The 11,807-nt window shown below is 33.5% G+C and overlaps 2 protein-coding genes across 3 annotated transcripts; one reads left to right on the top strand and one right to left on the bottom strand.

Moving 5' to 3' along the window:
* Window positions 1–97: 97 nt before the first annotated feature.
* Window positions 98–979, top strand: Pfdn2 (prefoldin 2). Its single transcript, XM_014235831.3, has 2 exons — window positions 98–319; window positions 409–979. The coding sequence occupies exons 1-2, from the start codon at window positions 189–191 to the stop codon at window positions 707–709; spliced, it is 432 nt and encodes a 143-aa protein (XP_014091306.1). The 5' UTR covers window positions 98–188; the 3' UTR covers window positions 710–979.
* Window positions 974–9,182, bottom strand: Mocs1 (Molybdenum cofactor synthesis 1). 2 transcript variants are annotated; one of them, XR_004975744.2, is made up of 7 exons: window positions 8,521–9,182; window positions 6,906–7,005; window positions 4,466–4,633; window positions 4,026–4,398; window positions 2,641–2,948; window positions 2,275–2,396; window positions 1,929–2,157 (listed from the first exon to the last, which is right to left on the bottom strand). XR_004975744.2 is itself a non-coding variant. In XM_014235830.3 (6 exons), exons 1-6 carry the CDS (start codon window positions 8,749–8,751, stop codon window positions 1,448–1,450), a joined length of 1,890 nt encoding a protein of 629 aa, XP_014091305.2. In that variant the 5' UTR covers window positions 8,752–9,180; the 3' UTR covers window positions 974–1,447. The 2 variants fall into 2 exon arrangements, 1 of the variants encoding a protein (XP_014091305.2); XM_014235830.3 differs by lacking the exon at window positions 2,275–2,396 and having other exon boundaries at window positions 974–2,157; window positions 8,521–9,180.
* Between the last annotated feature and the right edge of the window lie 2,625 nt (window positions 9,183–11,807).

Here is an 11,807-nt window from a genome sequence, read left to right as displayed (position 1 = left end):
TATATATAAATATTTTCAGTTAAATCATAAATTAATATGTGATTTTTAAAAAGTGGTGTTTCAACCCTGTTTACGGCGAATTGGTTGCTGTCAAATATCAGCTTAAAATTAGTAATCACTATCAGACGCAAATCTGCCGAAAAAGTTTACTGTTTTCCGTGCATCTGTTAATAAAATCACAGATAACAATGGCCAGTGAACAAGCTAAAGAAGCCAAATTGAACGAGAAGATTATTGGCGAGTTCCAACAGCTAAGGAATGAACAACGAAATCTTGTAAACAATTTAAATACGCTGGAAATGGATCTGAAAGAACACAAGTATGTCTGAGGACATAACCTCAATTAATTCATATATCGTACATCAATGCTATTTTCAAAATTCTAAAGTTAAAGACATTCCATTTTAGAACTGTGATAGAAACACTCAAAACAGTGGATCCAGAACGTAAATGCTTTCGACTGATTGGCGGCGTGCTGGCAGAACGAACCGTCAAAGATGTGCTACCGCAACTGATTGAAAACAAAGACTTCATTGAGAAGACGATCACGCGGGTAAACGAAGACCTCACCGCAAAAGGACAACAGATTAATAAATTCAAAGAAGAACACAATATAAAGATACGCGGTGAACAAATGTCCAATGAACAACCAAGAAGTGAAGAAGAAGAAAAAAAATCGGAAAATCGAAACGTCTTGGTGTCGAACTAAATACAAATTTTAGTGTAAATGAATATGATGTGTGATGTGGGCAAGAACTAAGTATTGATGTGCTCGTTCAACTCGCGTTCATAATTCTGAAATGCGTGTGGGAATTCTCAATAATCAAAGATAACAATTACACTTAATATCTGTAATAAGCTTAACTTTCATTAAATCGAAAAGTGTTTCAGTTCTGTTGCATGGAATTGAAGATTAATCTAGTTTCCATAATAAATTGAAGGTTGTTTGCGAAGAAAAAAACACTTTCATTGATTCAAATTGTATATGTATATTTAATTAAAATATTTTTTTAAAAACAAAAAAATGTTTTGTAATAATATCTAAAAATAGAATGGACATTCTCCCTCACCTTATAATTAAATTATTTAAATTACCTATGTGTCTAATAAAAAACATACCCAACACAATTACCGTTAATACAATAATCACGCCCTTGCATAAGCGTTCATATTTTATGAAATATATAGAGCAATGTTAACATAACTTATCACTAAACAAATTCATATCTTTGGTGAAAATTATATATAATTGTAATAATGGAATCCCACAAAAGTAATGCATATTTTGTTCATATCAGACTTTACATTTTCTTTTATTAACAAAATTGGTTTTCAACAGTTTTTCATTTCATAATCCATTGATTTCATTACTACGATACTAGTAGTAATACTTTTAAAATGTTAATGTAGCGTAATTTACATATTCATATTATAAAAACAATTTGATCTAATTTTTACTGCGTTCAAAATACCTCTTACCCCCTCTTTTGCTCCAAAGTTTTATATCCGTGATTGTTATATCATGTGAGACAGCTTTACACATGTCGTAAACGGTAAGCGCGGCTAATGTAACAGCCGTAAGTGCCTCCATTTCTACACCCGTTTGACCTGTACACTTAACATGACCAAATAGTTCCACGCTATTACATTCAAGATTTAACTTCGCCTCAACCTTTACGGAGGATAAGGAAATGTTGTGACATAGCGGTATTAGTTCTGAAGTCCTTTTGGCCCCCATTATGCCAGCCAATTGGGCCACACTAAGGACATCACCTTTGCGCATGTTGTTTGTGTGTATGAGTTGAGCAATACTCGGTCCCACTAATACGGTGGCACGAGCTTCTGCTACACGTTCACTGGTTTGTTTCGCGGTGACATCCACCATTTGAGCCTTCCCAGCATCGTCAACATGCGTTAAACTTGCACTGTTATTGTCAGAATTACTATTTGAGCTCGTTGTAGCGAAAAGACGTGCTTGTGTCAGATATTTTGTTGTTGACTGTGCGCTCGGTAGATTAGCATGAACAGGTAATGTGTCTGCAGATGAAATACAGTTCCCAAATCTTTTAGAATGAATAATTTGTTGCATTCGATTATCAAAAATTTTGCGAGAGTTTTGATGCATTTGTGTTGTGACATTGTCATGAATGAAATTGCCTAGAATGATAGAAATATGTATGTATATATTGTTTTAGCATTTAAAAGAATGTATTGTAAGTATATGTTATATATATTTTTTTTAGTTTTTGGTGGTTGATTTCATTTTGCACAAACCTTAATCGTATCTTTTAGCCGCGGTCGCAAGTATTTAAGTTTGTATATTTTTAAGGGCACAAAAAACTATCCACCGATTAGTATCATTGGACGATTTTCCATTTGTGACAAATTCAACATGCCTGCAATCATGCAAATAAAATGGATTAATCACCCAATGATCATATATAGTGAACAAATTAGTACCTAACTTGTTGAATAGATTTTTAAAATTATAAAAAAAGAATAAAATAATTCTCTTTCTATCCCTCAAAAGGTAATAATTTGCACACTGTCTGTATGTACTTATATATCCGAAAATATTTTCAAATATTATTATCGACATCTTAGAAACGACGAAAATGAAATTTAAATATATTTACTAACCAGCATGCTGCTTCTTTTTTCGACTAACGGCCGTTCCAATCAATGTAATCAGATCGTCCTCGGAGCACTTATTGCGTATAGCGTCACGTAGCGAAAATTCTTTATTGCCAAATAGACAAACTTTTATATTTCCGTCAGCGGTGAGTCGCAAACGATTGCAGGAACCGCAAAAATGTTCCGTCATAGATGTTATGAATCCAATTTGTCCTTTATAGCCAGGTACGCCATACGCTTTTGATGTGTCATTGGGGCCATTGGGCAGCGCCGCGAAGTCAGGCCATCTTTTCTGTATAATGTCCAATGACTCCCTATAAATATGTATAATAAATTGTTAAATAGAAGCTGTAAAAAAATAAATAGAAATACACATTTGCAGAACATCTTCTATATTTATCTTTAAGTAATAAATAAAAAAAATAAGAGAAAACGTTAATACCCTTCACATTTGCATTTTTTATAGCATAAAGGGATATAAAAAGAATTAAATATTGATTTTAGTAGGTCAGTTTGTATGACAGTTATGTGCTATAGTGGTCCGATCTAAACCATATGTTCGGAAGTTGCAGCACTGTCTTTGAAAATAATATATGCCAAATTTACTTAAGATACCTGTCAAATAACAATGTTTTAAATACAAGGACTTGATTTTGATCGGCCAGTTTGTATCGGACTATGTTTTTGTTATAGCGCCAGAATTCTCGGAGCTATGTTTTATGGTGTTCCGATATCAGCGGTTCCGACAAATTAGCAGCTTCTTGGGGAGAAATGGCGTGTGTAAAACTTCAGGTTGATATTTCTAAAGCTATTTGCTTAAAATTATCTATATTACTACATGTTCACAGCAATACATATATGTACATATATATATGTAAAAGTATTTTAATAGTAAATATATTTGCTTTTAAATCATATCTAGCGGTTGTTATTGTTGTTGTAGCGATAGAAAAAATGTTCTGAGGCATGCTGAAAATAACAGTTCTTGACTAGTTTTTTAGGGATATTCTTCTACACGAAGGACTCTAACTTGATAGATCTAACTATTGCATTAACTGAATGAATATTATAAATAATATAGAACAATATATACGATATTTTCAATTCCCCTCTTGAGCTAGATAACACTAGTTTTTTTTCGACATGCTTATCGACGCATACTTCAAATACAAGTATGATCAGTTTAAATACAATTAATAATAAATAATAAATATAAAATATTAATAATAAATATAAAATATCAGAGTTGGTATAGTTAGAAATATTTTTCAAGCTGCCATAGAGCGTTTTAGAGAGCTTAAACACTATGAAAATAATATTAAAAAATATAAAAATAGAACAGATACTTTATATATGCATATGTATGTATGTAGTTAATAATTTATACCCACTTGAAAGAAATCAAACGATCGGTTTGCCATTTGTTGCCCGTGAATGGCATATACTCTATAAAACGCACATCCACCGCACGATCTTTGGTAAATTCGACAAAATCGCAAATTTCGTCTTCGTTAAAATTGCGCATTAGCACACAGTTCAACTTCGGCTTATAGCCCAGTTGTAAGGCCAAATCAATGCCGGCTACAACGCGCTCCCAACCCTTGCGTCGTGTGATTTCCTCGAAACGTTTTGGACGCAATGTATCCAAACTGATATTCACCGCATCCAGGCCGGCACGTTGCATCGGCAGTAATAGCCGTGTTAATACTAAGCCATTTGTAGTAATACCAACATTCTCCAGTTTGGGTATGGACTTTATTTGGGCTGAAAGTAAGCGCACAGGTATTTTTACTTATAGACTATGTACGTATGTATGTACGTATGCACTTACCTATGATATCGACTATGTCGCGTCGTACCGTTGGCTCGCCGCCGGTTAAACGAATTTTACGCACCCCTTGCTCAACGAAAATTCGCGCTAAGTAAAGGATTTCTTCAGTGGTTAATATATTTGATTTCGGTTGCAGTTGTACACCTTCGGCTGGCATGCAATATTGGCCTAAAAGTAATAGCAATAGTTTACATTTATCTTTCGATTTGAAATGCTATCAAAATATACTACTCGAATTGAAATGTATTTATGTATGTATGTATATATATATATATATATAGTTTATATTTATATGTTTTATCTTATCTTAAAATCAATTTCAATTAGTAATCAATAGAAAATACGATTTCTCGAAGCTCATTATATATAATAATCAATTAGAAATAGCTGTATAATTTGCAATACAATGTAATTCTTCAATTTGCAACAAATACATACTTTGTGGGGATGTGTAAGCTCATATTGTATATAGTATATTGCCAATTAAAACGCAAAGCAACGTATCAAGAACAAATTCGAAATTGAGTTTTTTATTGATTACGATTCACTACATCAAATTATATGTGTGTAAAAAATTTTGAGCTTTAACTACCACATGAATCCAGGTTACAACAACAACATACATATATGCAATTATTCACATTTAAACATCATAATTATAAATACGTCATTGCTTGGATTTGATAATATAGATAACTTAAAGCGGAACAAGTAAGAAAGGGCTAAGTTCGGGTGTAACCGAACATTTTATACTTTTGTATCAATCAAAGCTCGGGAAATTCCATCAGGTGCTGGCAAAATGTTATATTAAGCAAGTAAAGAAGGGCTAAGTTCGGTTGTAACCGAATATTTTATACTCTTAAAACTTGCAAGGATCAAAACTGAGGAAATATCTTCAGGTGTTGGCAAAACTTTATATAAAAAATGTTGCGAGAATTTGTTGTTGAGAATTCAACATTCATTATTCGATGAAATCGTGAATGAATTACGATCAAATTTGGTATTTTATTAAGTTGCGTTATATGTCGTAGACTCAATTAATTTCATAACTATATTTTACTTGCCGTCAAATTATATTAAATTCATCCCTAAATGAGATGAATGTGATATAAACTCAACCGAAGGGGCTAAATTTAATATTTTGAGTCTATGTGCAAAACGTCAACCAGAAGATCGGCATTGATCATATTAGGAATATGAGATCAAGGTCTAGACCAACTCCAATCATGTTCAGCGGTTTGTTATAATAACGAAAATTATTATACATATGTAATATATTGTAATTTCACATATGGTATTTTCGGCATTAAATAATTGTATATCCAATATTATACATTCCGTTAATGTTGCTAAGATATCTTACATATTGACCGATGCATACGATATAATGCCAACCGGAAGTTTGAAAATCTTTTATTATATACATATATAACAGATTGACACGATTTTACCTATTTTTGGTATTTTTTTATATTACTAATAGCTACCCTCTAGATGCCCCCTGAGTTTCATTCCCATACCGTCAACAATAAGTTGACAATTGAACAAGGAATAAAGTCAACCGGATGTGCGAAAATCTTTCTATTAAGTATATGGGGGCTAAATGAAATATTGACTCGGTTCCACAAATTTTTGACACTCAGACATATTATTATAAGGAAAGCATTCTCTAATTTCGATAATGTATCTCACACATTGATTGATATTTTCGGTAGAAAGTCAGCCATAGACTCTGGGGTCCACATTTCCAGTATCTGGAGGCTTGAATAGTTATGGTCCAATTTTAAAAATTTTCACATCTGAGATGGCATACGATAAAGGCAATATTCTGCAAATTGTATCCCGATATCGCTTGATTTGTATACTGCAAAGTGAAAATATCAAATGGAATTTAAAGGTGTGATATATGGAAGATAGGCGTGATTGTAGTCCGATTTTCGTCTGTAATATGGGAACGTCAAAATAGTCAGAGGTACCAAATTTGGTTGAAATTAGTTGAGTTGGTCCGGAGATACGTGATTTTAATGTGGGCGGTGCCACGCCGATCGTTCAACTTTGAATGTAAAATTTAATGTCTCTGACGCATTTAATAATTGATTTATCGCACTTTTAGTAATTTTTAACAAAACCGTTATATGGGGAGTGGGCGCGGTTATCATCCGAGTTCACCTATTTTCACATTGTCCTGTGCAAATTTGGGCGATATAGCTAATATATATATATTTTTATTTATTAAATAAAATACCTCTTAAAAAATAACGAAAAAACGCTTTTTTTCTAACTTGCAAGTGAATATAACCGCTTAAGTCGACTTAAGCTTTTATAACATATAATCATAGCTAAGTTATTATAATGCTACATGCATGTCAATGTTTTAGACACGATTTTATTTGCTTATAGCTAAATATGATATAAATTTTAATTGGATTATTTTACTCACAACGCAAATTGCAACGCTCTGTCAATGAGATCCTCAGATATGTGTGGTTACGTCCAAAAGTATCTGTTAACGGTTGACTGCTTATCGGCTTAACCTGTGCCTAAAAATACAAAATACGAATACTTTTTTAAATAATCAACGAATTAAATATGCCGTTGTAATGTTTGACTTTTATGCTACAAAACGACAGCTATGTAGAGTTTAAAGCAATCTCTGAGCGCGGTTTTTATGTGTGTTTTTAACAGAGTAGCATTATAAACCATACTCGTATGCAGTAGTGGTAACCATAGCTGATTAATTGCTGTTTTTTAATGTTTACAAAATATAAATTGTTGAGTTAATAGTTTTGCTATAAAAATATGATTAACTTTAAAATAAAATAAATATATAATATGTAGTGTTAAACTAAAAAAAGTGTGATGTACTTGATATACGAAAAATATGGCACAAACTATCTCACACTCTTCTCACAATAATACAAATATTGTTCGGTCAATATTTCTGTATATATTCTTCATACGATGTTTTTTATACTTTCTTGAATAAATTTGTTATTCAATGGATAACATGGAACGTTGATGCTTTTAGCTGCATAGCTTTGGGGGCATTGTACGATTTCGCCTATTTCCACAGTGTGTGATAGAAAGGGCTGGGTAACCTCACATACCAAATTTGGTTGAAATGAGTTCGATAGTTTCTGAGATATTGGATTTCACTTAAAGGTTGGTGGTTCCACGCGCATTTTACAATTTTTACACACACACCATATTTAAAGGGACAGTCAAGTTGATTTTATTTTTTTTTTTGATATTAAATTTTTAATATTAAATGTAGGGTTATTGAAAAAATATCACTCAACAGGAAAGAAGTTTAATTGTGGTTTTTTTGTAGAGGCAGAAATCATTTTCCAAATAATTTTGAAAATGCTGGTAAGTTGACAATATTTGGCTGAAAAAAAAACTGTATCCGTTCCGTTTACATGGACAAGACTGTTTTGAATGCAACACATTACTTTCAAAATATAATATAAATTGAAAATGTAAACTAATGCAATTATTTTTGTACCCTGAACAGGGTTTGTCGCAGTTTGTAACACCCAGAAGGAACCGACGGAGACGGTGACGAGCTGAGTCGATTTAGTTAGGTTCGTCTGTCGCTCTGTGTATCTGTATATACGCGAACTAGCCCCTCAGTTTTTGAAATATCGATCTGAAATTTTGCACACGTCATTTTCACCCCAAAAAGTTGCTAATTTATCGGTACCACTTACATATGTATAACGGACAAATATAGGTAGAACTGCCATACAAATTGACCGAACCAAAATAAGTGCTTGTACGGGAAACTGACAAGATATCGTCAAAAAATTTGTCACGGAAACTAATGCTACAATATCTGAATATATTATTCAGATCGGAACACTATAGCGTATAGCTGCCATACACACTGACCGATCAAGCTAATGGTTTTTCCTATTTTTTGCATCATCAACAATTTAAATATTTTTTATACAACTACCAATGTTTATAGACAACACTAAAAAGTCACAGATACAACAACAACAACAACAACAAAAATAATAATAATAATAACAACATTGTCTTATACTACTAACCTTATTTGAAATGCGCTGCTGGTCAAAGCTCGGAGCTTGCTTAGCCACGGCGATTGTTCTTGTTGCTGGCGCTGACGTTTGCTTGTCGTTCGGCAATTGTGTTTTGGGCTCTGCGACACCTGTTGCGATGCTCGCATACCTGAAACCAGTGCTCGATCCAGTATGGCATGGTGTTGTTATGGCTGCTGCTGCATTCTTAGCAAAAATGCCCACTCTCCACACTGAATTCATGACAAAAGCACTGGCACTGTTCACTTGATTTTATTAAATTTTAATATTTTTGTTTTGTTTTTATTTTGATTGCTTCTTTAAACAATACAATTTGTTAATTTTTTACAATCCCTCAATTGTGCCACTCTTTCGCGTATCAATGATTTCACAATAAAGAAAATTTAATTAATTGTAAACACATAACCTCAAGCTCGATTGAAAAGCGCATGAGAAGGCACTTTACTAGAAACAACAATAGCAGCAATCACTTTGATAATGATAGCCAAATCGCATGCATCCAAGTGTTTTTTGACTTTCTAGTTATCTTCCTGCGCCACGTTTTGTTTCGCATTTGTCGTTTTCGTTGTCAGCAACCGGCGGTGTGGAGCACCAAATAAACACTGAGCGGACAATACTTGTATGTTCGTAAAAGCCGCGGAAATCACTGCCAATTTGTTAATAAACAAAAAGCCAACACTTTATTTATTTGTATGTATGCATGTGTGTATATATGTGTGATAACTCTCTAACAAGGTGTTGTTGCCGAGGTGTGTGTGCAGTAAATAAAAGCTTTTATTTATAAACAAGCAACGAAGATTCCATGCTCGCTTGTTTTCCTCTGGCTCAAATTGTTTGTTACTCAGATGACATAATGCCCTCCCATGCAGTGCTCATTTTAAAATGAAAACAATTTATTCTCTTCGAAAAAGTCAATTGGGAGCGACCACATAAGAAGAATCAGCTGCGAAAATATCTGTATATGTACATATGTATATAAATGCTTGCCACACGCTTGGTACTATCCACAATTTCTGTAATCAACAGACAATTTATACACTCTTGTCATCCCAGTGGAAATTTGGTAGAAATTGAGCGATCTTCTCTTTACAAAGTACCATACATGACTAAATGTTTCAGTAAAAGCTTTCTTGGCCCACTGTGACATTACCGAAGTGTGTGGTTACTCGTAAAACGACTAAATTGGTTCAGTGCCTAAAGGTATGCAAATTTTAAAGCATGCAACTGTATATACTTTCCAAATTTTTGTAGCTCGCTTACTCGAATAAATACCAAAGAGTACTAATAAGTTAATAATAAAGAGATAAAATGTTATATTTTATTGTTTTTGTCGTTAAATTGAAAATGTTGACGAATAGATTAATTACTCATTTAATAATATAAATATATAGTTTAATTATTTTTAGCTGTAAAATTAAGACACTTGAATTAAGAAACTTAAATGGATAGAATAGATGAATTGCTGATGACAAAAATTGGGAAGATACATAGAAAAGTTGGAATGTGGTTTTCATCACTTTGCTTTGTAAAACAGTCAAACATTGACTGCGACTTCTAGCAACCTTAAATTTAAAAAAATATATATATATTGAGGTTAGTTTTTTCAGACATAATCAGGGTACAAAATGTTGGAACGAACTAGTTGTGGTGGCAATAAATGTGAATTTGAATGTGAGAAATATATTTGTAGTTTTAACCAATCTGTGTCTGTAAGATTATGACCTTGAGCGCCTAATGATAGGCTAAATTTTATTTTCATGGATATCATATTTACTGAAAAATTTAATGCTCTTTAGTAAGTAAGTAGTTTTCAACATAACCATTATATGGGGAGTGATCGTGGTTATTATCATTGCATACATTTTCGCACCATATGATAGGGTAGGAAGCACAAAACCTATTAGAGGACAATGCCCATTCATTATGTGATCGTGAGTCAAATATAAATATTGTAGCTTAATTTGTGGCTTTTTGTGGGCGTGAAAATGGACCGATTCCACCCATCGGCAATACCAACCCCATCATATTGGTAAGCAATGTGTGTACGAAGTTTCATCAGGGTATCTCAATTGTTACTCAAGTTATCGCTCTGTACAACATGCTGCGAGAGATTGAAAAAGTTACTGGTTTAGCAAAGATTTTGTCGATTTTCTAAGAGAAAAAGTATATTGTACTTAAAATAAAAAGAGCACTTAATCCAACTCAGTCGACAAGCTGTTAAACGTACCCTTGGAGTTGCTAAATTTGCACACATTGTTTTATTTTGTTATTATTTTTCAAACCATTTTCACGCCACCCTATCAATATTGAGTGGCCTACTCTTCGCGTCACGTGTTATACGATCCGCTCTGAAGCAGTCAAACGGAAGTCGGCGCCTGTTGGTTTTCGCTCAATAAATTTTGAGTTTTGCTAGGTCAGAGCCGACAACTGGACAGGAATGTTCGTAAGTGCCGTTTCAGACAGGGACGCAAAAGAGTCTCAAACCAGTTTATTGTTGGCGAGGGGACGACGAGGAAAGACGAAGGGACCGTGCCACTCGTGTTCGGGTGGCACGCTTTGTGTTCTTGTTCGTAACAGCTCGCTGCTACCCTTTTCAGCATTCCTTTTCACTTTCAAATCCTTTGAATGGTTGCAAGAGCGCTCGGTTTCAAATGAATTCGATCGCAAATTTGAGTTCTGTTATCTATTTTTGTATGTAATATGCAAATACGTATGCATAGAATAATAGAAATATTATGACAAATTGTAAATAAGGAGAAAATTAAGATATAGATTATGGAGTAAAGAAATTATGAATTTTTAATATGGAGTAAAGAAATTATGAGTTTTTAATACTTAAAGATTAGGAAATTGCTATTATAAATTTGGCCTTGAAAATATTAGTTGCGGATATTCAATACATTCTTGTGGATTAGGGAATTCCCGTCTTTAGTATTTTTTTGAAACTATTTAGCGGGTAGGTACTTGTATTATGCATATTGTTCTACCATATTCATGGTAATTCATTGCAAGCAAAATGTGTGACCATCATCTCAACATACAAATGAAATACGCAGCATGCAGTGTTGCGCGGTGTTGCGCAGTCGAACCGCACAAATATTTACGAACATTTTGTGAAAAGGAATGCAGAAAAACTAGACTCGAGTTGGTGCCGTTTCAGACAGGGATGCAAAAGAGTCTGATCTTTTTCAAATTTTCTTTTGGTGTCGCTCTGGGCATTCACACGGTCAAAAAGAGTCCAGCAACTCGAGTCTAGTTTTTCTGCATTCGTTTTCACA

The sequence above is a fragment of the Bactrocera oleae genome, chromosome 6 (genome assembly GCF_042242935.1).
Source record: "Bactrocera oleae isolate idBacOlea1 chromosome 6, idBacOlea1, whole genome shotgun sequence".
NCBI lineage: Eukaryota > Metazoa > Arthropoda > Insecta > Diptera > Tephritidae > Bactrocera > Bactrocera oleae.
This window is presented reverse-complemented; position numbering and strand designations above follow the sequence as displayed.

Excerpts from the sequence above, each read along its gene's own strand:
- Pfdn2 (XM_014235831.3), top strand. The coding sequence starts at position 189 with ATGGCCAGTGAACAAGCTAAAGAAGCCAAATTGAACGAGAAGATTATT. Across the intron at positions 320-408 it reads ATGGATCTGAAAGAACACAA|AACTGTGATAGAAACACTCA; the intron begins GTATGTCTGAGG and ends ATTCCATTTTAG.
- Mocs1 (XM_014235830.3), bottom strand. The coding sequence starts at position 8,751 with ATGAATTCAGTGTGGAGAGTGGGCATTTTTGCTAAGAATGCAGCAGCA. Across the intron at positions 4,634-6,905 it reads AGAGCGTTGCAATTTGCGTT|GCCAATATTGCATGCCAGCC; the intron begins GTGAGTAAAATA and ends TATTACTTTTAG. Across the intron at positions 2,949-4,025 it reads GATCGTTTGATTTCTTTCAA|GGAGTCATTGGACATTATAC; the intron begins GTGGGTATAAAT and ends ACATATTTATAG.